Consider the following 26,325-nt stretch of genomic DNA (forward strand, 5'->3'; position numbering starts at 1 on the left):
TCAGAGTCAGGCCATAGTGCATCCAAGTACCGACACAAAGTGTTAAGAATGGCAGAAAGGTCAGTTATCAGACACCATTCCTGCTGAAATGCAAGTTATGTAGGCCCAAAACCCAGGTCATGGTCTGCACCCCCATGCTATAATAGCAGCTGGAAGGGAAACGTGCTTGGGCCACCCTTGCCAGAACTAGGTCAGATCTCCTTCTGCTCCTGTTTGTAGTTAGCCTTTTCTCCTCTGTGTAGGAGAGGCAGCCCCTATTCCCAACTGGAAAGAGGATGCTCTTCGGATCTGGGATGCTTCCACCTGGGAGTTGCAAGTCTTCTTGATGGGAACATACAGTAGAAGCTTCCCTCATCAAGGGTTAGATAAAATGTGAGCCAAACTAGTGCTGTGGCAGCTGCTCAAAACTGAAGCTCTGTTGCTTCAAAGCAGGGAAGACTGGGCCTAATGTAAGGAGCTTCATATCCCATTGAAGGGCCCAAACAAAAAGTCATTAGCATCCAAGGCAAGGAGAAGAAGGAGTCACCCCACTCCTGGCACCACCATGGAATGCAAAGGGACAATCTGCCAGTGACTGAAGAACATAATGTGGAAAGTCAGGTGGCAACTATAGTCAAAGCAAACCATGTGAACCAGCTCCTCCTGCAAAGAAGAAATGTGCATTCCAAGAGTCAAAGTGGTCTTTTGGAGGAAGGAGGGAAGACCACAGCAGGGGTCTTCTGTGTTTAGGGTCTTTTGTTCTTTTGTTTCTTGTGCTTGCAGGCAACTGGGATTACCAGAGATTCTTCATCAGCACCTCATTCAGATCAGGCATTTCTTAGGAAACCATAAAATGATTTTTATTATTTACAAGTGCTTAAAAAATCCATCTCTCATACACACACACATACACACAATCTGTTTGATATATCAAATTAAGGATCTGGTAAACAACACTGTCCAAAATAATCTCTTTTCATATGAACATTTAAAAAGTAAAACACACACACACATAATATTTGGGGGACAGGGATTGTTTTTGTTTGTTTTTTAAAAACCCCAGAGTATCCTTCTAAGCGCTTCCAAGGCCAAGTCCACGTGAAGAGTCTCCGTCCTCCTCACAAGATGAAAGAGAACTGAAGTCAGGACCTGGGGAGCCTCAGGCACGCGCTTTCATAAAGTCTGCAGACAAAAGAGAAGAGAGGCTGAGGTAGGTTGCTTAGCGGCTACCAGGAGCAGCAGTCACAGGCCTCTTGACCACTTTTCCTCAACCCAGTTTCAGCAGCTGCTTTACTCTCAAATTCAATGTTACCCTGAAAACTCATGCCTGGGTCGGCTGCCAGTTCTCAGAAACTTTTGCCTTCGTGTCTGTAGCAGAAACATGCACTACCATCACGAAGGGATTTCTCTCTCTCCTCTTTTTTTTCCTTTTTGAACATAGGCTCTCTCCAACACAAGCGCAGATAAAACGTATGCATTTTTGTTTTACCAGATTTGACCTGCTGCCTAAAGCAGCTCTTTAAAAAGTGTCTTAGAACAAAGGTTCAAATGAGTAAATTCTCATCACCTGCGGCAGAGGGCAGCACTGAGTGTTTTTCTTCAGCCCATTGAGCAGATCAGGCCCTTCAATGTGAGGTGGGGAGGGAGGACGCCAGACCCCCTGCAGCAAATCCATCAAGGTCACAGCTCAGTTTCCATTGAGAGAGGCTTGCAAGCATAAAAACTCCACCCTTCTTCTCAGACTCCAACAGAAAAGCCGCCTGACTGCCAGGGGCAGCTGCTGCCACATCCTCTTCTGCTCCTCTGCAACACAGCAAACTTGTTCTCCCTGGCCCATGCACTCGTCTTGCTGGGGCATTATTATCTACTGTTGACATGATTAACTCTGTTGTGCAGGCTGTTGAACTCTATTTCCTCTAGTATTCTCTCTAAGTGCTGAATTAACACCCGTTTTTTAAACCTAAGAGAAAGAGGGGGGGGAAGGGGAGCAATTTAATGTGGGTTTTGCACTTCTGTTCCAAGTTCCCCCTCTGAAACAAACAACTGCCTTTGCATTACTCTGCAGAACATATGCAGGGCCTAGGCTCACACACCCTCCTGTGCTTGGAATGTGAAGTCCCATCAACCTACAAGCAAAAGAGGTTCCTCCCACCATCAAAGGCGGTGGATTCAAAGAACATCATGCAGCACACAGGCAAGAAGCAAACAGGCCACTATCAGAACACATGCACATATCTGCTCAAGCTTTGAACATGCCATCTGGATACAAACCTTGCTGCTTCCTTGATAGCAAATTCAATGAAATATTTTTGAATTTCAACAGGGCCTTGAACTTCTTCAAGGAGAGAGAAAATCTTTTCGAAATCTACAATTAAAAAACAAAACAAAACGTGAGATCATGGTAGCGTTGGTAAGACCATCAGAATTCTGCCCTCAACCCTGCCCTGTGCTTCCAAGCAGTGGCTATCTCAAACTCTCCCATGGTGGAATCTTTGCCCTTTTCAGACCCTCAGTGTCCTCCTAAAGGCCACTCCTCTTCTCTCCTGGGGCATAGCTGTTTGTGCAGGATCGCATGCGACAAGCCTGGAGATAAATGAGTCAGTCTGCTGCCTCGACTTGACCCTCATTGGAGAAAAGACATTTTCTCCTGCTAGCACCGATTTCCTCCTCTTCCCTTTGTAACAGCACCCCGCACCAAACTGACAAATCACTTTCTCTCGTGGTCACGTTCCACAGGTTTCTAAATGTGAATTCCATTATGATAGGCAGCTGCTGCCATTTACAGACGAACTCTACAATTACATTTCTGCCAACTCTAAAAAAAAGGGGATCCTCACAAATTCCAAAAGGTGCCAAGCGAGACTGGCACCATAGCAAACGCCCCCCACCCTCCCGGGAACTGAAGTGTCCCTGCAATAAATGATAGCGGTGGAGACTGAAATACCATGAGCTTCATCAGAGCCGCCTCCCATTTCACACCTGTGAAAAGGCGAGAGACGGCTTTTGCCCTGGCGCTCTTTCTGGGTTGGTGGGAACAACTCAGGACTTCCCTTCGGAACACCCAGCCCCCTCTCCAACACTCACTTCTCCCGGGCTTCCGGACTTCCTTCATCACTTTGATTTTGATCACTTCGTTGCTCCCTTCAAACATGCTGGGCGTGATTTTCACCGAATGGGGTGTGGTCCCGGGTGCGGATCCTGGCAGGAGTTTTGGGTCCCCTGAAGACACACTGTAGCTGACAGGTCTGCGAAGCAGGGAGCTGGCGACAGGCCTGAGGTCCAATCCGTCTTCCCCGAGGCAATTCAGCTCACCGGACAGGGAGTCCACCTCGTTGGGCAGGTCGTCATCCATCAGGGTTGCTGGGGGCGGGGGGATTAAGGCCATCATGGGCACAGGCAGCCCGTCTCCCAGCTTGTCCAGGGACTGGAAGTGTTCAGCTTTCTTCTCACCATTGCCATCTGGGACCATATTGCTATTTGCATCTGCCAGAAGAAAGAGCTCTCTTAGGGAAGTTTCCTAATGCTCAACGCCGTATCACAGGCACGCCCAACCAGCAGATTAGTGGATGTCTGTGGTAGATCACGGCTCCCCCCCAAAAGTCAACAGCTTCGACCTGAACCCCCCAAAAGGGACTTCCTGTTCCTTAAGAAAAGCTCAGGAACTTTGACCTGAATGCCCCAAAAAGGGCCTCCCCGAACCCCTTAGGGGTCTCCTTCTCCCTAAAAAAAGCTCAACAACTTAGACCCCCAAAAAGGTGGTAGATCACAGCCAGTCTTCAACTCCGTGAGTAGATGTTGGCCACCCCTGATTGTGTTTTTAATATTTGGTTGGGAGCCGCCTAGAAAGGAAGATAGATAAACTTTATTTGCATTAGCCAATGGCCATAGCAACATAAAGCAAACAATATATATAATTAAAAAGACAACAACGTGTAAAAAGGGCCACCTACAGTGGCTGGGAAAACCCAGCTGGATGGGCTGGGGTAGAAATAATAAATTATTAGTATTAGTAGTAGCTAAACACACAGCAGAAGGCACCTCCTAGGCAGCTCAAGATCCAACGTCTAGCAATGGGAGCACCACAGCAGAAAGCAAAAAATAGGACCTTGAAAGGATGTGGGGAAAGTAATTTGATAGTTAATTACACAGTTAATCAGTCAAGAAACAGAACTAGCTAGGCTGCATTTAAACAACTCTTTCAGCAGTGGTAAGGTGTAGCATGAATTAATTTTGATGGCAACCAACAAGAATGGCACCTGTGCTTTAAAAAAACAACCAACCAACCTTTTGAGCCCTAATGGCCCTAAGATCAAGGTATCTAAAGGACCCACCCCAGGTCTCTTTGCTCCCAGGCAAACCAGGCCTGTTTCCTTACAGTGGTGGCCAAACTTGGCCCTCTAGCTGTTTTGGGATTATAATTCCCGCCATCCCTGGCCACTGGTCCTGGGAGCTAGGGATGATGGGAGTTGCAGTCCCAAAACAGCTGGAGGACCAAGTTGGGCTACGCCTGATCTTGAGCAGTGTTCCCTGTTTAGGGAAGCTTTTAATGTTTAATAGGTTATTGTATTTTAATATTCTGTTGGGAGCCACCCAGAGTGGCTGGGGAAACCCAGCCAGATGGGCAGGGTATAAATAATAAATTATTATATATTATTATTATTATTACTACTACTACTACTACTCCCATCATCCTTAGCTACTGGTCCTGTTAGCTAGGGATGATGGGAGTTGTACTCCCAAAAGAGCTGGAGGGCCAAGTTGGGCCACCACTGCTTTACAATTTCAGCTCTGGGATTCCATCAAGGTGGGAACAGGCTCCCCTTTTGTGGGCTCATCAGTGGCAACCCTTCTCTTTAAAAAATTAGTTTCTATTTTTTTATATAGTTTGTATTTGGTTCTTAAGGGGAGAGGGTCAGGGTTGCCAGGGAGTGTGCCCAACCGACAGAATGGCTGGCGCACGTTCCACGGGGGGGGGGGGGTGTTTCTCTGAGACGCCCAATCTCAGTGCTCACGGACAGGAGGAGGAGTTACACTAAGACCAGACCCCATCATGACCGGATGGATAGTGGAATCAGCAAGGGAGACCCACACGACCTGTGCAATGCCAGGTCAATGATTCACAAGACTGTTGCCACCCACAGCTTGAGCGTGGCTGAAGGACTTGACCTGGCCATGTGTGATGGACACTTGGTTTGATGAAGCAGACAGACCTGTCCTTGCCGCTGCTTGTGCACCAGGTTTCTTGTACACACAGCAACCTGGGTCATGTGGGTGGGTGGGGGTCGCAGTTGTTTTTAGGGAGTCACTGGTTTGCACTGGGCGCCCTATTGGGAAGACCTAGTTCTCTGTGTGTTCCAGAAGCTAGGCAATAGGGGCAATGCAGGATGCCTTTCCTCCCCGCTGCACCAAGGATTCCCTGCCTGAGCTGCTTCAGGAGACACCTAGTTTGGTTGTCCTAGGGGATTTTAACATCCATGCCAACAAGACCTTACAAGGGGCCGCTCGGGACTTCGTGGAAAGCATGGCCTCCATGGGGCTGTCCCTGAATAAGTTTGGCCGAACTCATAGCCGTGGACATGCCTTAGACCTGGTGTTCACCTCTAGTGACAGGGGTGATCTGACATTAAGTAAAAGTGAAACGAAAGAAGTGCTGTGGCCAGATAACTTGGACTTCTCTGCAACCCTTCCCCTCTGCAAGGATGTGCGACTGATTCGGATGGGCCGCCCCCGCCACTTAATGGATCCAAATGGTTTCCAGAGAGTGGTAGGGGGTGCTTTATGCCATGCTGATGGGCTTTCAGCTGATTCCCTGGGGGGCCACTGAAATGCGGAGTTAACCAGGGTTATCAACCGCCTGGCTCTGAAGCGCCCTTTCCAATTGCATGGAGCCTGGACAGCCCCGTGGTCTCCCACAGAGCTGCATGTGATGAAACAATCGCTGAGACGGCTAGAGCGCCGGTGGCGGAAACACATTCTGAATCGGACCAGACACAGGTAGTGGCGACAGCAAAGAGGACTTTCTTCGCCGCCTCTATTGCATCTGCAGAAAACAGCAGCAGGTGGTTTCTTTCAGGTGGTTCACAATTTCACGGAACCACCTTTGCCACCGGGGCCTGGGAAAGACCCCAAGATCTCCTGCAACGATTTTGGAAAGTTTTTTTCGGATAAAGTTGCTCAGATTCAGAAAGGGATAGACTCCACTGTGGGATCAGGGATTGGGCAGGAGAGAGCTAAGAGTCCTGTCTAGTCGACTTGTATGGAATCAATTCCAATCTGTTCCACTCGCTTGAACGAGTGAAACCAACCACCTGTCTCCTTGATCCTTGCCCATCCTGGCTCATAAAAGCGAGCCAGGAAGGGCTGGGCAATGGGATCCACTGGGTGGCGAATGCTTCCCTCTGTGAGGACCACTGAAAGAGGAAGTCATTTAATTGCTTCTTAAAAAACATATTTGGACCCGGCCAATATGGCCAACTATCGCCCAGTCTCAAATCTTCCATTCTTGGGCAAGGTGATTGAGTGGGTGGTTGCAGAACAACTCCAGGCTCGCCTGGAAGATGCAGACCATTTGGATCCCTTCCAGTCGGGATTCAGGCCTCACCATGGGACTGAAGCTGCCTTGCTCGCGCCCGTCGAGGATCTCCAGTGGGCTAGGGACAAAGGTGAGAGCTGTTTCCTAGTTCAGGGGCCGCTAGGGGGCACCTTGGAAGATGGCAGATATTAACATCTATCCAGCTCGCACGAGGTAATTAGAGGCTGATTATGGGGAGTATATCAGTCTCCCTCCATCTCTCCAGGGGGGAGAGATGCCGTTTTCACCCGCTCTTGCCATAAATCACCCCCGAGTTTGGAAGAAGGAGGGGGTGAGGCACTGGGTGCACAACCCTCGGCGGGCCTCAAAATTCCTCCGAAGCTGCTTCCAGGAGCGAAACTAGTTGCGTTACTTAAAAGGAAAAAAATTTGGGAAAGATAACGCACATGCTTCAAGAGAGGCAGGAGGTTTTTATCTGCTAACAATTTTACCACTGAAAGGAAGAAGACTGAGATGGACTGAGACAGAAGATTACATCAAAGCACTACAAATATGGTATGTGGATTGGAATGCCGGAACTAAGGGGGGGAACGACTTTTTATTTCTTTTGCTCTATGTGATTAACTAATAAGCCTCCCTCTTAGAAGATCCATCACAGTAATTAATTGGCAAATGGGACTAAAAATGAGCTGTGTGGGAATAATATGAACTTAAAGGTTTTACTCTGTGAAGGATTTGGAAAGAAGAAGGGCTCTCTCTTGTGACGCAGTAAGAATGGAAACTTGATAAGAGACCTGTGCTGTTGGAGTTGGTCTTGTAGAGGGCGAGCCAAAGATATATTATTTTCGAGGAGATTGCGAACTGGAAGGGCAGCCCGCCTGCAAAAAGACTAATTTACGATGCAACAGGTCGGAAAAGCTAAAGAGCGAGTTTCTAGACTGTGTTTCATCGGAACGACAAAAATGGTGATTACTCGCTCGAGCAGAAAGGACTGTTGGAGGAGAGTGATTTACGAGAGAGCAGCACAAAGCCCACACAGAAATACAAATAAGACTGTCTTTTTCAACCCACTTGCGGAGCATATCGGAGGAAAATGGAAAGGAAAATGAGTAATGACAAGTATTGAGAAGAGGAGACTGGAAACATCATTCTTAATATGGAAGCAGAACAAATATTCGAGGATTAGACTCCTGCCAATCAAGAAGCATGGGTACCCCCCACAAAAATTTAATAAAAATTATTTTAAAAAACAACAACAGAGAGCTGTTTCCTAGTTCTGCTGGATCTCTCAGCGGCTTTTGATACCATCGACCGTCCTGTTCTTCAGGGGCAGGGGAGAGGCTGGTATGGAGGACTTCCTGGTCCTGAATGGGGTAACTGTGTCCCTGAAGGATCAGGTGCGCAGCCTGGGAGTCATTTTGGACTCACAGCTATCCATGGAGGTGCAGGTCCATTCTGTGTCCAGGGCAGCTCCATCTAGTACGCAGGATGAGACCCTCCCTACCCACAGACTGTATTGCCAGTTAACTCCTGCTTGGACTACTGCCATGCACTCTACGTGGGGCTCCCTTTGAAGGTGACTTGGAAACTGCAATTAATCCAGAATGTGGCAGCCAGACTGGGGACTGGGAGCGGCTGCCAAGACCACGTAACACCGGTCTTGAAAGACCTACATTGGCTCCCAGTACCTTTCTGGGCCCAATTCAAAGTGCTGGTGCTGACCTTGAAAGCCCTAAACGGTCTCGGCCCAGTAGACCTAAAGGAGCATCTCCACCCTCATCATTTGGCCTGGACACTGAGGTCCAGCGCTGAGGGCCTTCTAGCAGTTCCCTTCCTGCGAGAAGCGAGGTTACAAGGAACCAGGCAGATGGCCTTCTTGGTGATGGCACCCTCCCGTCAGATGTCAAGGAAATAAACAACCACCTGATATTTAGAAGACATCTGAAGGCAGCCCTGTTTGGGCAAGTTGTTAATGACTGATCTTTTAATGTACTTTTAATCTTTTGTTGGAAGCTGCCCGGAGCATGCTTGGGGGAGTTTTGTTTCAGTAAGTTAGCTTGCTTATTTATTATAGTGCTTCTGGGTATGTTTTATTACAATAGCGACAAACAGTTCAATTCCTCTGCTTATAAAAATGATTCCAGAAGACAAAACCTCAGTGCACACAAGACCAAAATAAAAAAATTATAAAAAATGCATGTTTCACCGAAGTACACACATTGTCAAAAGCACATGAAGAGGCAGACGGCAATCGCTCAGGTAGCCTTTAGGAGGCTAAGCACAAATTACCATTGAAAGCTGGCATGGCTTTGAGGGTGGTGTTGGCTGGTGCCCCTGAAGCAGAAGGGGGGCCCTTCCCACTGACATGGTTGGCTATCGCTGGTGGAGACTGGGGCCGCCTCAGCAGCGGGGACATGCTGCGCCTCCTTTTCAGAGAAGCTGGCGTGTTGGGCTCTCCTGGGCGCTTGATTTTGTTCTGAGGACCAGCGACAAACTCGTCTGCTTCATCAATCATCATGCCCTGGAAGACACATCATCACCCGTTAAGAACAACTCGCAGTGTTCTTCTTTTTCTTCTTTTGTAAGAAAGAGGCAACTCCACTCACTCACGGGCCGTGAGAAATTGCCGGGGGGAAGGGGACCCCGTGAAATCGGCCTACCTTCTTATCCTGCTTGAAAGGGTTCCCAAAAGTATGGAGTCTTTTGGGCTGGTCTGGGTCAATTTCTCGTAGAGGAGCGGGCATCATCTTGAGATATTCCTGGTAGTTCCCCATCTGAGCCACAGGAACACTATGAAGGCAGTCTGCAGTAGAAACAGAAAGGACAGCACACTTCATTTCCAGAAGACTGAAACTTCCCTAAAGGCTCATTCCACGTCATGTCAATGCGGTCATGTCACCCACCATCTTGGGATTTGGATGAAACTTGGTGTACACACTCTTCCCTTATGGTTGAAAGAAATTGCCTTAAATTTTTCCCCTCTATCTCAAACGGTTTAAATTTTATAGCACTTCAAAATTTCAAAAAATAATAATAATAATTATAGTACTTCAAATTTTCAAAAACCTCGAGACCCTCAGCACATGTACATTTTATTTTATTTTTCTCCATAAAAAGGCATTTATAAAATCTTTTGAGTACTGGTGTATTTTTTCCTGAAATCCTCATCCTCTTATTGACCTCTGTGTAAAATTTCAAAGAGATCTGATCATTGGTTATGAAGGAAAAAACCTTGGAGCATGCTGGGAGATGTAGTTCGGGGGGGGGGGAGTTGCAAAAAAGCACCCGAAAACAAAATGGGGGGGGGATGGGGATCATGCCGATCCAAGCGGTGATTGCAGAACTATACATGGGCCAGATCCAGAGGGCGATTGGGCTAGATCTGGCCCGCGGACTGTGGTTTAACAGCCCCTGACCTAAAGGAACCAAACTTCAACCTCAATTCAGTACCACAGCAACACGGCACCCACCTTCGTCTTGGCCAAGAATGAGCTTGTGTGTTTTCAGCAGGTTCGTCCTCATGCGGGTCAGCTGGTCTAAAAGGCTGCGGCGAGGAATATCGTAAGCGTTCCTGTAAGCCTGTGGCTTCAGATCCTGTTTGTCATCAAAACAAAACAGATCATTTGCGAAGATGGAAGCTGCAAAGCAAGCAGTTTGTTCCCCCTTGGCACCATGTCACACCTACCTTGTTTATTTTTTAATATATATAATAATTTTTATTAGTTTTTGCAAATATTTTCAAAGTAACATTCAATTGCTATATAATATAGAAAACCTTTGGCAGCAACAGCCTAAGACTTCCCTCCTCCTCGACTCATGGTTTCCCCACTTACTATCTAATACTGCATTTTGGAATTATAATTATTACTATTAAATCCTGTCAATCAACCATTTTTAAATTATAAAAGTGGTGTCTTGGTTTGCATAAGTTTTAGATTACAAACACGTCAAACCCTGAAATGCAGTTCCCGGTTTGCAACCATTTTTTGGATGACAACCCTTTTTTTTGGGATTACAAACAAATTTTGGGGGGAGGCCCCATCGGCGAAAGCACGCCTTGGGTTACAACCTGTTTTGGTTTACAAACGGACCTCCGGAACGGATTGTGGTTGTAAACCAAGATACCACTGTAATTGATAGTCCACCTTACAAAACTTCTTGCAACCCTACCACCACTGGGCTAATAATATCCTTGCTGCAGTTCTTGCAGATAAAAAGGCTTTTATCTTGCTTATGAATTTCATTACCTACAATGCTTAATAAGAAGGCTTCTGGTGTCTTTTTTAAACAAATGTTTATTTTCAACATTTTTTAAAGTTTATAATAAATCATTTCCCATAAAGCCTTCGCCTCCTTACAGACCCACTACATAAAGTTAAAAACAGGCATGTCCAAAGTCCGTTGTGGGGGCCCAATCCAGCCCGCTGGCTGGTTTAACCTGGCCCCTGTGGCAGTTTATTTCCTGAGATAAAATCCCCCAAAAAGCTCAACTTCAATCCTAAAAGCAGCTCAACAACTCCAACCCTAAAGAAACCTCAAGAACTTCAATCCTAAAAAAAGCTCAACTTTGGGGTAAAATCCTAAAAGCAGCTCAACAGCTTGAATCATCAAAGAAGCTCAACAACTCCAGCCCTTCAAAAAGCTCAACAACTTCAATCTTAAAAAAACCTAAACTACTTTCAATCCTAAACAATGCTCAAGAACTTTGGTCGGCCCCCACGGCCCTTCACTCCATCCAATCTGGCCCTCACCTTCCTTTCCATTCCCCCCCCCTCCATTCCCCCCTTTTTTTCTTTTCTTTCCAATCCTGACGATGACTCCGTTTCATATGCTTGAGCGAATGTCACCGCACACCCACCTTGTTGAAGAGCCCTATGTGGAAGCCGGCAAATTCCTTCGCGCTTGTTTCAGACAGCCTGAGCAGAGATTCCCCCGAGATCCCTCGAAGAAGCTGTTTGAAATCCCGGTTCTGGATCGGGGAGAGGCCGCTGGAGTGGTTCTTCACTTTAATGCCAGTCTCCTGCGGGGCTTTCTTGCCCACCGACCCTATGATCCGCTCTGACTCAATTTTCGTCTATGACAAAAGCACACGGCACGTTAAGCAAACAGCAGTGCAGATGACTCTAGCGTAAAGCAAATTCTGGCCGTGTCAAAAGGCAACCCAAGCCTGCTGTCTACATGCTGAAAGAGTTGCAGCGGTCAGCAAGCTTTTTCAGCAGGGGGCCGGTCCACTGTCCCTCGGACCTTGCGGGGGGCTGGACTAGATTTTGGAGGGGGGGAATGAACGGATTCCTATGCCCCACAAATAACCCAGAGATTATTTTCAATAAAAGCACACATTCTACTCATGTCACAAAACACCAGGCAGGCCGCACAAATCACCCAGAGGTGCATTTTAAATAAAAGGACACATACTACTCATGTCAAAACACGCCAGGGGTGATGGGAATTGTAGTCCCCAAACAGCTGGAGGGCCAAATAGGCCACCAGTGGACTTGATTTTCACTGGACAATAAGGCCCTTGTGTGAGTATTTCAAGATGCTTCGCCTGGAGAGGAAGGCAGATTTTCTAGAACTGCAGGCATGATACTCAAGTGATGTTTCCAAGCTCTCCAAAATCAGCAAAATCCACCCTTGTTGTATGTGAGCTGAATCCTTCCATCCTCCTTGTCCGTAGGAAGGTAGAAAGCTTTAGCCGGCATTTACCACACTTTTCCATCTATAGGACGCCCCCATGTATAAGACTTTTGGGGGCCTCAAAATTTAGAAAATAGAGGGGGGATTGAGCTTTGGGGCGAGGACCATGTGGGGGGAATGCCGAAAATCACTCACCTACCAGAAGGCAGTGCACAACCGTCACGTCACAGAAACCACCTATCAGCTGTCCGGCTTGCTGCCAATCATGCTCCTGCTTGCGGTGACAAGGGCAGCTGTCTATTGGCTACAGCAAGGGGATTGGGAGGGCTAACAGCGGCAACCGGGCAGCTGCGACGCAAGCGGCTGTGTGCCACATTCAGGCAGGTGAGCAGTTTCCGGCATCCCCTCCCCCAACAATCAAGCAGCAAATGCCAAAAATCGAAGCAGAAGCCTGAGATTTTCAGCGACGATTTGCCTCTTCATTGTTTTGGGGGGGGGGGAGTGGATGCCGAAAATCGCGAGCAACGCATGTGGCTGTGCGCTGCGTTCTGGCGGGTGAGCCATTTTCAGTATCCACCCCCCACAAATGACCAAGCAGCCAATCACCGCTTACAAGCTTGCGCCAAAAAAAGATCCGCCTGCTCAGCACTACTCATGTATAAGACGACCCTAAATTTTGAACCCCATTTTTGGGTCAAAAAAACCTCATCTTATACACAGAAAAATTCGGTAACAACTGGTTACTCTATTTAATGTTAGGCAAAACCAGAACAGGAAGAAGCACTGGCCGCGTTTCTTAAATACCACAGGGAAAGGGCGAATTTGAGCAAGGGAAAGAATAGCACAGGCTTCTTCAACCTCAGCCCTCCAGATGTTTTGAGACTACAATTCACATCGCACCTGACCACTGGTCCTGCTAGCTAGGGATCATGGGAGTTGTAGGCCCCAAACAGCTGGAGGACTGAGGTTGAGGAAGCCTGGAATAGCCTATGGGTAGGCAAACTAAGGCCCGGGGGCTGGATCCAGCCCAATCGCCTTCTCAATCCGGCCCACGGACAGTCTGGGAATCAGTGTGTTTTGACATGAGTAGAACGTGCCCTTTTGTTTTAAATCCACCTCTGGGTTATTTGTGGGGCATAGGAATTCATTCATGCCCCCCCCAAAAATCTAGTCCAGGCCCCCACAAGTTCCGAGGGACAGGGAACTGGCCCCCTGTTGAAAAAGTTTGCTGATCCCTGGAATAGCACTTCTTTGATGTTACAGATTTAGGTAGCCCTTATGAAAACTGGGTTCAGGAAGACAGGAGGCATTTGGCCACCAGCCACATAAGATTGGACAGCTGCCACTCTTTCAAATCATCCGCAATGTTGACTGCAATGCTCATTAGCAGCAAACAACTAAGAACACGCGACAAGTAAGCTGAATTGTTGTCTTCCTCTTCTTCAGTAACTTCTTCCAGCAGCCCCACCACCACCACTTACATCAGCCTTCCTCAACCTCGGCCCTCCTGCTGTATTGAGACTACAATTCCCGATGGGTCTGACTGTGGTTAAGAAAGTGAAATACTTGGGGATTAATATGACAGCCAAAAATGGGAACTTATTTAAAGATAATTATGAAAAATGTTGGACGGAAGTGAAAAAGGATTTAGAAATTTGGTCAAATTTGAAGCTTTCATTGTTGGGTCGTACTGCTGTGATAAAAATGAATGTATTGCCTAGAATGTTGTTTTTGTTTCAGACATTGCAAATTGTGGACAAGATGGACTGTTTCAAGAAGTGGCAGAGAGATATCTCTAGATTTGTCTGGCAGGGCAAGAAGCCTAGAATAAAATTTAAGATATTAACTGATGCAAAGGAAAGAGGTGGATTTGCCCTGCCAGACTTTAAACTTTATTATGAATCAGCAGCTTTTTGCTGGTTGAAAGAATGGCTACTTCTTGAAAATACAGACATTTTGGATTTAGAAGGTTTTAGCAACGTATTTGGATGGCATGCATATTTATGGTATGATAAGGTCAAAGCACATAAAGCATTTAAAAATCATATTGTCAGGAAAGCATTGTTTAATGTCTGGATAAGATATAAGGACCTACTTGAAAATAAAACCCCAAGGTGGTTGTCACCGATGGAAGCGAAGGCTCAGAAAAAGCTCAATATGGAGGCCAAATGGCCGAAATATTGGGAAATTTTGGAACAAGAAGGAGACATATTGAAATTGCAGAGTTTCGAGAAATTAAAAAACAAAGTGAGAGATTGGCTTCATTATTATCAGATAATGGAGGCATATAATTTGGATAAGAAAATTGGCTTCCAGGTGGAAAAATCAAAACTAGAAACAGAACTGCTAGAACCCAAAACTAAGAATTTGTCAAAAATGTATAACTTGCTGTTGAAATGGAATACTCAGGATGAAACGGTGAAATCTGTTATGATTAAATGGGCACAAGATGTTGGGCATAATATTATGTTTGCTGACTGGGAACAGTTATGGACCACAGGTATGAAGTGTACGGCATGTAATGTCTTAAGAGAGAATATTATGAAAATGATATACAGGTGGTACATGACCCCAGTCAAGCTTGCAAAAATTTATCATTTGCCCGATAATAAATGCTGGAAATGTAAAGAAACGGAAGGTACATTCTTTCACCTTTGGTGGACGTGCCCAAGGATTAAGGCTTTCTGGGAAATGATAAATAATGAATTGAAAAAGGTATTTAAATATACCTTCTTGAAGAAACCAGAGGCCTTTCTTCTGGGCATTGTCGGCCAATTGGTGCCAAAGAAGGATAGAACTCTCTTTATGTACGCCACAACAGCAGCAAGAATACTTATTGCAAAGTATTGGAAGACACAAGATCTACCCACTTTGGAAGAATGGCAGATGAAGGTGATGGACTATATGGAATTGGCAGAAATGACTGGCAGAATCCGAGACCAGGGAGAAGGGTCGGTGGAAGAAGACTGGAAGAAATTTAAAGACTATCTACAGAAATATTGTAAAATTAATGAATGATAGAATGATGTTGGATAGCAACTAAGGGGTTTCCAGCTGTAATGATTTAAGGGAATATGAAAAAAGGGTTATAAATGGGTTAAAATCTAATGGTAAGAATTTGCTGAACCAATAAATTGAAGTGGAATACAAAAAAGGGAGGTATGAGGAGGTCCAGGAAATAAGTTAAAAGAAAATAAGTAAAAGGAAAAATGTATGTTTTTAACTGTTTTTATTTTGTATTTTTCTTTTTTCTTTTTCATTTTTACTGTTATATTTCAAAAAAAATTAATAAATATTTTATATAAAAAAAGAGACTACAATTCCCATGATCACTGGTCCCATGATCATCTGTCCTCCCAGTTGAACGATGTGGCCCAGGGAGAGAGGGAAAAATAGTGGAAGTGAACAGCTGGCTTCGCAAATGGTGTAAACAGGAACGGTTTGGATTCTTAGATCACGGACTGCAGTTTCTTGAAGATGGACTTCTGGCAAGCGATGGGCTGCACCTTACAACGGTTGGGAGAAATGTTTTTGCCAAAAATCTCAGAAACCTCATCAGGAGGGCTTTAAACTGACTAATGTGGGGGAGGGAGACAGTGCTCCTGAAGGTAGGAGTCTATCAATTGATGAAGATGATCATCCAAATGTCATAGACCAAATGGAGCAAACAGCACGCAGACCTAGTGGTGGGAGGAAAAAATCCTTAAATAAGAGACACGGGGGAATGATTAATGGACTTCAATGTCTGTACACTAATGCGCAAAGCATGGGAAATAAACAAGATGAGCTTGAGCTCTTGGTACAGCAAACTAAATATGACATAATAGGCATCACTGAAACCTGGTGGGATAAGTCCCACGATTGGAATGTAATAATGGGGGGATACAATCTATTTCAGAGAAACAGACCGGACAAGAAAGGAGGAGGAGTGGCGTTATATGTCAAGGATGCGTATACCTGTGAAGAGATCCAAGATTTAGAACCTCAAAGCCAAAGTGAGAGCATTTGGGTCAAAATTAAGGGAGAGAAGAATAACAGTGACCTCATTGTGGGAGTTTACTATAGATCCCCAAGCCAAACAGAGGACATAGATGATGCCTTCCTGGAACAGATGGCCAAGCATGCAAAAGGAAGGGAGATAGTAGTAATGGGGGACTTCAATTACCCGGATATTTGTTGGATGTCAAACTCAGCCAAGAGCATAAGGTCAAACAGATTCCTCACTGGCCTTGCAGACAACTTCATTGTCCAGAAAGTGGGAGAAGCAACAAGAGGAACAGCCATTTTAGATCTGGTCCTAACCAATGTTGATGACCTGGTTAGTGGGGTAGAAGTGGAAGGATCATTAGGCGCGAGTGATCATGCTCTTCTGAAGTTTACTATACAGCGGAAAGGAGCAGCCAAGCATACTAGGACTCAATTTCTTGACTTTAAGAAAGCCGACTTCATAAAACTTAGGGAAGTGCTGGGTGAGATCCCATGGACAGTAATACTAAAAGAAAAGGGAGTTCATGATGGCTGGGAGTTTGTTAAGAGGGAGATAGTAAAAGCACAACGTCAGGCAATACCAATGAGAGGGAAACATGGAAGGTGCCTAAAGAAGCCAGGGTGGCTATCTAAAGAACTTTTAACTGAGTTAAGATTAAAAAAGGATGTGTACAAAAACTGGAAAAGGGGGGAAACCACCAAAGAGGAATTCAAACCAATAGCCAGCACGTGTAGACACCAAGTCAGAAAAGCTAAAGCACAGAATGAACTCAGGCTTGCTAGAGAGGTTAAAAGCAACAAAAAAGGCTTTTATGGGTATGTTCGTAGCAAAAGGAAGAACAAAGAAACAGTGGGGTCACTCAGAGGAGAAGATGGTGAAATGCAAACAGGGGACACAGAAAGGGCTGAACTCCTCAATGCCTTCTTTGCCTCAGTCTTCTCCGATAAAGAAAACAATGCCCGACCTGAAGAATTTGGAGCAAATGATTCAGCAGAGGAAACACAGCCCAGAATAACTAAGGAGATAGTACAAGAATACTTGGCTAGTTTAGATGTATTCAAGTCTCTAGGGCCAGATGAACTGCATCGAAGAGTATTAAAAGAACTGGCAGATGTGATCTCAGAACCACTGGCAGTCATCTTTGAGAATTCCTGGAGAACAGGCGAAGTCCCGGCAGACTGGAGGAGGGCAAATGTTGCCCCTATTTTCAAAAAGGGGAAAAGAGAGGACCCAAATAATTACCGCCCAGTCAGTCTGGCATCAATACCAGGGAAGATTCTGGAGCAGATCATTAAGCAAACAGTCTGTGAGCACCTAGAAAGGAATGCTGTGATTACCAATAGTCAGCATGGATTTCTGAAAAATAAGTCATGTCAGACTAACCTGATTTCGTTTTTTGACAGAATTACAAGCATGGTAGATGAAGGGAACGCAGTGGATGTAGCCTACCTTGATTTCAGCAAGGCATTTGACAAGGTGCCCCATGATATTCTTGTAAAGAAGCTGGTAAAATGCGGTCTTGACTCTGCTACCACTCAGTGGATTTGTAACTGGCTGACTGACCGAACCCAAAGGGTGAACATCAATGGTTCCTCTTCATCCTGGAGAAGAGTGACTAGTGGGGTGCCACAGGGTTCTGTCTTGGGCCCGGTCTTATTCAACATCTTTATCAACGACTTGGATGATGGACTCAAGGGCATCCTGATCAAATTTGACTGGGAGGGGTGGCTAACACCCCAGAGGACAGGATCACACTTCAAAACGACCTTGACAGATTAGAGAACTGGGCCAAACAAACTTGGGCAAAAAAAATGAGAGGCACAAATACAAGATGGGGGACACCTGGCTTGAGAGCAGTACATGTGAAAAGGATCTAGGAGTCTTGGTTGACCACAAACTTGACATGAGCCAACAGTGTGACGCGGCAGCTAAAAAAGCCAATGCAATTCTGGGCTGCATCAATAGGAGTATAGCATCTAGATCAAGGGAAGTAATAGTGCCACTGTATTCTGCTCTGGTCAGACCTCACCTGGAGTACTGTGTCCAGTTCTGGGCACCACAGTTCAAGAAGGACACTGACAAACTGGAACGTGTCCAGAGGAGGGCAACCAAAATGGTCAAAGGCCTGGAAACGATGCCTTATGAGGAACGGCTAAGGGAGCTGGGCATGTTTAGCCTGGAGAAGAGGAGGTTAAGGGGTGATATGATAGCCATGTTCAAATATATAAAAGGATGTCACATAGAGGAGGGAGAAAGGTTGTTTTCTGCTGCTCCAGAGAAGCGGACATGGAGCAATGGATCCAAACTACAAGAAAGAAGATTCCACCTAAACATTAGGAAGAACTTCCTGACAGTAAGAGCTGTTTGACAGTGGAATTTGCTGCCAAGGAGTGTGGTGGAGTCTCCTACTTTGGAGGTCTTTAAGCAGAGGCTTGACAACCATATGTCAGGAGTGCTCTGATGGTGTTTCCTGCTTGGCAGGGGGTTGGACTCGATGGCCCTTGTGGTTTCTTCCAACTCTATGATTCTATGATTAGGAAGAACTTCCTGACAGTAAGAGCTGTTCGACAGTGGCATTTGCTGCCAAGGAGTGTGGTGGAGTCTCCTACTTTGGAGGTCTTTAAGCAGAGGCTTGACAACCATATGTCAGGAGTGCTCTGATGGTGTTTCCTGCTTGGCAGGGGGTTGGACTCGATGGCCCTTGTGGTCTCTTCCAACTCTATGATTCTATGATTCTATGCTAGCTCAGGATCGTGGGAGTTGGGAGGTCAAAAACATCTGGAGGGCCAAGGTTGAGGAAGCCTGACTTACATGAAAACGGAAACGCAGGCCAGTCTTTACCCATCTCAAAAAACGGGGGGGGGGGGGGGCGACACATTCCTTAAGCAATGCATTTATACAACCAGAGCAAAACACACTAAAAATAAAACAAATCATCATCATAGTCATCATTATCAATGTACTTCTGATTGCAAAGGTTTTGTCGATACTACCTGTTGGCTGAGTTTTTTAAGGTAAGAGATAACACTGTAACTAAGTCCACAATCTAAATTATCTGATATCAGATTTGGAGCTCCCATCATCCTTAGGGCTTTCTTTAACGGCTATAAGGAAAACAAAACAAAAAAGAGTAAGAAGAGGGTCAAAAATATTCTTTTTTCTTTTTTAAAAAAAGTTTTTCCGTTGTTTTTTTAAAGTTCCTCGCAGATCAGTGTTACGTCAAGCTAAGGCAGGCATAGGCGACCTCGGCCCTCCAGATGCTTTGAGACTACAATTCCCATCATCCCTGACCACTGGTCCTGCTAGCCAGGGATCATGGGAGTTGTAGGCCAAAAACATCTGGAGGGCCAAGGTTGAGGAAGCTTGGCATTGACGCTTTGGGAAGCGAGGTGGGTTTCAGCTGGCTCGCCGGCAGGCATCGGGCTACAGTGCGAGCTTTGCAGTGCGGTGCCACCAGCTGATTCCACACAGAGGCAAGAGTCCCTGATTGCTGGGATATGACAAGTCCACACAGCGGCGTCTTGCCCAAGCGATGAGGGAGGTTTCTGCCGCTTCCACCGCGCCCCCCAGCTTCCTCCCCAGCCCAGCCCTTTGTTAAATGAGATTTATCCGGGGGCAGAGGAGGGCTTCACTAGGAGCTTTTCCACACTGCCAGTCGCAGCAAAGAAGTATTCCCAAGGGGAGGAGGGAGAACCGAAAGAATAAATGCTGGACTTGCGCTGGATAGCAATCCAAGGACGAGGGGCCAGTAAGTCGTGCTAAGCTGCAAAGCATTTTTGGTTTTTGAACCCTGGCCTGTGGGCTGTTTCGTTTCCAGCAGAAGACACAAAAAAACCGCTCTGCCAAGGACAGCCAGCCACCAATTCATTTATTTAGGGCCACTGAGTTCGCAAGAGGTACGTACCAGCAAGTAGTAGGGAGGCATGGTTTTTAAGTAGTTGTCCAAAGATTGCCGCCACTTTGGATTGGGCTTCAGCTTGTGAACCTTAAAAAAGTCATCTGCACGGAGGAGAAACAAGACCAGTCACCCGCATGCCCCATGTTCCAGTCACAGTATCCGAGCAGAGTCATGCTCCGCGGGAACGTCCCTTGAGAACAACAATCTGGAGAGTTTTTATGCTTCCATGGGTTTTTCTCTCTCTTTAGCCTCTCTCCTCCTTATATATCCAGTTTTGGCACAGGCAGCGGAAGGGATCCACAGAGCCAAAAATTAAGCTGTATCTTAGCAGAGTAACAATCACAGCTTTGAATGAAGGGAACCAGCAGTGCTCAGTCTGAAGACCTCTGAAGTCCTAAACAACTTAAAATTCTCCTTGTTTTAGATGCCAACACATTCCGTGTATTTCCCTTACAATCCCATTCAAAGGGGAGAGCCCACACTTCGAATTATTAATTCTGTGGTACTGTTGAAAGTGAAATGTTTTAAGTGTGTATTTACCATATTTTTCCATGTATCATATGACTCCTATTTTGGGGGGCACAAATTTATGGAAATGGGGGGAGATGATGACCCCTGGTTTTTTAACATTCTTTTAGGTAGTGGTTTCCAAACTTTTTTCAAAGAGGGCCAGATTTTATGAAGTGAAGGGCTGTGGAGGCCGACCAAAGGGCCAACCAAAGTTGTTGACCTTTTGAAGTTGTTGAGCTTTCTTTAGGGTTTTACCCCAAAATCAATAACCCCCCTCCCCACACTCACAATTTAAAGGCCCTAGATTGGGGTGCCCAAACTTTTTTCAAAGAGGGCCAGATTTGATGATGTGAACATGCATGAGGGCCCACCAAAGTTGTTGAGCTTCTTTTAGGGTTGAAGTTAAGGTTTCTTTAGTATTTTACCCCAGAAAATAAACTGCCACAGGGGCCAGATTAAACTGACCGGGGGGGGGGCAGATTAGGCCCCTGGAATGGATTTTTGGAGAAGCCTGTTTTAGAGTAAAAAAATAACCTAGTCTTTTCCACAAAAAAGTATGGTAAGTTATGATACTAAGTATCTGAGAAACTATTCCCAGCAGAAGCTTGACCCAAAACAAGGTACCCTACATGTGCCATTATTGAGACTGGCAAAATTCCTTGTAGCTTAATTCCTGGAAGAATCCAAGGGTTATTTGACAGAAGGGGTGCCACTCAGAAGAGTGGCCACACATCCAACAAATAGCACCTATTGAACAAGGAAGGCTGATGCAGACAAAAATAGAGTCCTCTGGTGTACGATTCTTTCTACATGAATGTCGGGGAAAGAATTTTTTAACGGGTTGCAGTCAGGAGGAACCTCACAGTTGTGGTTTTTTTGGGGCAGAGAAACAAGAGGAGATCGCTTCAGGACACCATGAGCTGCACCAAAGCAATTCAAAGCCTCTGGAAGGCCCCAGGCGATTCATGAAGCCTGCCTGAGCATTTCCCCAAAACCTTCTATTAAAGAGTTGCGGGGAAGGGGGCACGGAGGAGCAGGTTCAGCAGAGCTTGTGTTTTTAAAATGCAGCCACCATAAATATATGCCTCCAAGAAGCAAATGTGATTAGAACCTTTCAAGAAGTGGTTCAGGAAACAACAACTCCGTATGGGGCTCTGTGTTCTTCCAGAGAGGCAAGAAATAGCTCAAGGCGCATGCACTTCTATATTATGGTTACCAGACGATCCCGTTTCCCAGGGACAGTCCCTGGATTTACAAATCTGTCCCCAGACGATATCTGGCAGTGGCGCGTCAAGGTCAGGGCTTGCCTCTTTTTTCTCCTTCCTCCTCCTCTCCTCCTTCTCCCTGGGTTGGCTCTGGGGTTTTCCTGGCCCTGGAGCGCCACTGGGCAGCCAGCTGGATGCTCTCACCCCCGGCTCGATTTGGGTCGCAGGGGGCAGGTCAGTGGTTCCCCCAGTTGATGCGCCGGGCGTCATTTGCTCCTTGGCAGTGGCGGCGGCAGCCTCAGCAGCCTGGTAGTGCAATTGGCTCCAGTGGCTTCTGGAGCTGCTCACTGTTGTGGCACCTGCCATTTTGCCTCACCTGAAGTCCCTGTGTGATGTGTCTTCTGCCACTGAACCAATCACGCAATGTTCATTTCGTACTAATAAATCTACAACGCTTAAAATATAAATCCGGGGACATGAAATGAAATCCAGGGATGGATGTTGTCCAGGGAGAGGTTTGTAAATCCGGCGACTTTCCCCGGGAAACGGGCCGCCTGGTAACCATATTTCTTGCCTCTCTGGAAGAACACACAGCCCTATACGGAGTTGTTCTTGATTCCTGGACCACTTCTTGAAATGTTCTAATCCCATTTGCTTCTTGGAGGCATATATTTGTGGTCCCAGGAACATCTGGTAACCATATTCTAGTCCTCTCTGGGATGCCTTCTTCCCCGTGTGCCCCCTTTGGAAATGTGCGCCCCCAGCTCACAAAGCCCAATGAAAAATGGGCGACACAACGCTGCCGCAAAAGACTATGCAGGCACCAACGTCCTGAAAGAGGGGAAAAGAACGGAGGTTGAACCTTACTCCAATTAAGGAAGGAGCTACGAGTCGAGGAGGTGAGCAGCGTCAAACATGCCCACGAAGCAGGCGGCTCTCCTCCTCTGCTGCAGAGAGAAAAAGGGAGAGGGCGGGTGTAAAAATCCCTCTCCTTCCAATGGAGCCGCCTGCAACCCTCGAGGCGCTCCGGCCTCCCGTCCCGCCTAAGAAAACGGCTGGCAAGTAAACACCGCGGGCGGACAGGCTCCCATTCCTGCTCGGCTGCGCCAAGACACTCTGCACCACACTCACCTAGCAGAGGGAGAAGGACAGGGTAGTTGTACGGCATGACAAAGAGATTGACGCACGTCAGAGTGGTGCTGGCTTTCAGGTATCCAAAGGGGTGGCCCAGTTCACTGTACTTGCCGCTGGTGCTCACAAACACCTGGAGAACGACAAAGGAAAAGGCAAAAGTTCAGCACATGCAAGGGGCTGCTGGCCTTCAGAGGAATTCAAAACATCCTGGCGTTTTCACAGACGTGGCGTGGCATGTGTTTTTTGCAATAGTCACAGCGCAATTGTTTTCCCCCTTCTCTCAGAGGCTCAGGGGAGGAATCCTGGGCAGTTTACTTCTTTTTTGCCCATTTACGGTCCTGCAAGACACAGAAAAGGAAGTTTCCTGGCTGAACAGAGCTACCAACGCACAAAGCTTTCTACCAAGAGTCAAACCAAATGTCCAATAATTACACTATCTATAATAAAATCACTCTTATTCCTTTATGGACAGCTGTTACCTCAGGACAGTACCACCAGTTAATATGATCATGAGAAAAGCAGCTGGTCTGCATGACATTCTGATTTAAGCTGACGGGGAAAAACCCACAAAAGCTGACTGAACTTCTTGTAAATTCACTTTGTTTGATCGGTGGGTTTTATGTATTTGCTATACTATGCTGTGATCTGCCCTGTAATTATGATTGGAAGAAAGAAAATGTTATGAATGTTATGTGGCCAACTCCTGAGAAACTGCAATCTACTCATAGAGTTAAAAACGGGCAGTAATGGTGATCTACCCCCTATTTTGGGGTTCAGGTCAAAGCTGTTGAACTTCTTTTAGGGAGGAGGAAAGCCCAGTTTTTCGGGGTTGAAGGGCAAAAATGTTGAGCTTTTATAGGGGAACCAGTTGTTGAGCTTCTTTGGAGGGAGCCAGTGATCTACCACAGACATCCAGTGATCTACCGGTAGATCACAATCTACCAGTTGGACATGCCTGTTATAAGTGAATTGCTGAATATATTCAAGCAGTAATATTCCTATTCTTTTTGTAACACATTTATGAATCAGCAGGCGAGTCTATGATGGCTCTGAGGTGGCTCCACATTAATTGACATCAGTCTCACTACAAACCCAATTCCAGTCCACAGAACAATATGTAGGGGAACCCTTCAGTTGTTGCTGAACGGCTGGAAGGCTGAAGGTTCACCACCCCTGGACTAGAGAGTGCATCATAGCTTCTAATCACCTAAAATTTAAAGTGCTTAGATAGGCCCTTTTACAGTGGGTCCTCCAGATAGGGCGCTTCTACACTTCCGGGTTTGCTGCATTCGCAACTGGAAAGTTACATTACCTTCGGGGCCCACTGTATTATTCCTTGATGTTGGGATACAGCTATTAAGGAACTACAGCACTTTTCAGTGGTATTGGCCCCACTTGTCCAGATGGTGGGCTATTATTAAAATCAGATCTTCACTGTCTGAAGCACAACTGTGGCCCCTGCCTCCCCTCTCTCGGCCCTCGGAAAGTGAAAGTGTGTGTTGTTCTGGATGGGAGACAACAGGGTGCCTCAGGGCTCCACCCCCCCCCCGGCTTTTTAAAGTTGACATGAAGCCACTGGGAGAGATCATCATGGGGTTTGGGCTAGGAGTTCATCCATACGTGGATGACACCCAGCTCTACCTCTCTTTTAAATCAGAAGCAGTGAGGGTAGTGAAGGTCCTGTGTGAGTGTCTGGAGGCGGTTGGAGGATGGATGGCGGCTAACAGATTGATGTTGAATCCTGACAAGACAGAAGTACTGTTGTGCGTGAGCAGCTGGGGGGACGACTCCCTGGTCCTGAATGGGGCAACTGTGTCCCTGAAGGACCAGCTGCGCAGCCTGGGGGTCATTTTGGGCTCACCTCTGTCCATGGAGGTGCAGGACAATCTGTGTCCAGGACAGCTGTCTACCAGCTCCATCTGGTATGCAGGATGAGACCCTACCTGCCTGCAGACTGTCTCACCAGAGTGTTGCATGCTCTAGTTATCTCCCGCTTGGACTACTGCAATGGGCTCTACGTGGGGCTCCCATTGAAGGTGACTCAGAAACTGCAATTAATCCAGAATGTGGCAGCCAGACTGGGGACTGGGAGCAACCGCCATGAAGATTCCACCTAAACATTAGGAAGAACTTCCTGACAGTAAGAGCTGTTTGACAGTGGAATTTGCTGCCAAGGAGTGTGGTGGAGTCTCATTCTTTGGAGGTCTTTAAGCAGAGGCTTGACAACCATGTCAGGAGTGCTCTGATGGTGTTGGTGTTTCCTGCTTGTCAGGGGGTTGGACTCGATGGCCCTTGTGGTCTATTCCAACTCTATGATTCTATGACCACATAACACCAGTCTTGAAAGACCTGCACTGGCTCCCGGGATGTTTCCAAGCACAATTCAAAGGCCCTAAACAGCCTTGGCCCAGTAGACCTGAAGAAGCGTCTCCATCCCAGATGCCGGGGTTCCTTTCCCAAGGGCCTTCTGGCAGTTCCCTCCCTGCGAGAAGCAAGGTTACGGGGATCCAGGCCAAGGGCCTTCTCGGTGGTGGCGCCCACCCTTTGGAACACCCTCCCATCAGATGTCAGAGAAATAAACAACTATCGGACTTTTAGAAGACATCTGAAGGCAGCCCTGGTTAGAGAAGTTTTGAATGTTTGAAGTTTTATTCTGTTTTTACTGTTCTGTTGGAAGTCACCCAGAGTGGCTGGGGAATAAATAATAAATTAATAATTGTTAATAATAACAGACCACTCCACTGCCAGCCCTTGGGAGGTCAAACCAAACAGCCACAGGTTCTTGCTAAGAACTGGTGGGTTTGGGAGGAAGAGAAGACACACTATATTCGAGAACAACCCCAGGTGTTGGAGGCTGTAGAAGCAGCCCCAATTTCATTGCATTTGATTTTTTTTTTAGATCTTATGGGGCTCTGGAGATCTTTCCAGATTCAAATGTGGGGTGAAATAAAACAGCACCACCAATTCACAGACCAAAGAAACATACATGGCTAGAACCAGCTCTGCAGAGCTACACTTCTAGGAAGGCCATTGTGGGTTTGAAGCCCAACCACAGCAGCAGCGAGATTATTACTTGCAAAGAATTGGAACGGAAATATCCCCACAAAGGAAGATTGGAGATGTAAATTAAATGAATTTATAGAATTAGTAAATTTAACAGCAGCCATAAGGTATCAGACATGCCAGAAATTAAGGACAGAATGGCAAAGTTTTGAATTTACATGAAAAAACACTGCTCTAAGGGTAATATGTTGATATGTATAGATTAAGTTTGCAAAGTGAAACTTGAAAAAAGTTATATATTGGGAGTATTGGGGGTGAGATACCAAAGATGCAATGTTAATTAAGAACTTAAAGAAGGAATCCCCAACTTGCAGCCCTCCAGATGTTTTGGCCTACAACTCCCATGATCCCTAGCTAACCAGACCCCAGTGGTCAGGGA

At 46.4% G+C, this 26,325-nt stretch overlaps 1 protein-coding gene and 1 long non-coding RNA gene across 4 annotated transcripts in view; one reads left to right on the forward strand and one right to left on the reverse strand.

The window, feature by feature from the left end:
- Positions 1–813: 813 nt before the first annotated feature.
- The window catches only part of LOC308579383 (integrator complex subunit 6-like), a 45,439-nt gene continuing 19,927 nt past the window's right edge, over positions 814–26,325 (reverse strand). The window contains exons 9-19 of one of the 3 annotated variants that reach the window (XR_014004454.1): positions 22,881–23,013; positions 20,041–20,135; positions 19,130–19,240; positions 11,370–11,585; positions 9,982–10,105; positions 9,172–9,314; positions 8,801–9,032; positions 3,064–3,462; positions 2,251–2,344; positions 1,547–1,939; positions 814–1,161 (exon numbers count right to left, since the gene is read on the reverse strand). Coding sequence is in view for 2 of the 3 variants with exons in the window: in XM_081180410.1 (XP_081036536.1) it covers positions 1,840–1,939; positions 2,251–2,344; positions 3,064–3,462; positions 8,801–9,032; positions 9,172–9,314; positions 9,982–10,105; positions 11,370–11,585; positions 19,130–19,240; positions 20,041–20,135; positions 22,881–23,013 (1,647 nt within the window). In the remaining variant the exon portion in view is untranslated. Of the gene's footprint in view, positions 1,940–2,250; positions 2,345–3,063; positions 3,463–8,800; positions 9,033–9,171; positions 9,315–9,981; positions 10,106–11,369; positions 11,586–19,129; positions 19,241–20,040; positions 20,136–22,616; positions 22,697–22,880; positions 23,014–26,325 lie in introns of those variants that run through there. The other 2 variants (XM_081180410.1, XM_081180411.1) reach the window with 2 other exon arrangements.
- Positions 11,581–19,072, forward strand: LOC308579445. Its single transcript, XR_014004483.1, has 2 exons — positions 11,581–13,705; positions 18,886–19,072. It is a non-coding gene; the product is annotated as an uncharacterized lncRNA (long non-coding RNA).

This window comes from Podarcis bocagei (genome assembly GCF_964188305.1).
Source record: "Podarcis bocagei genome assembly, chromosome: Z".
In the NCBI taxonomy this organism is placed as follows: Eukaryota; Metazoa; Chordata; class Lepidosauria; order Squamata; family Lacertidae; genus Podarcis; species Podarcis bocagei.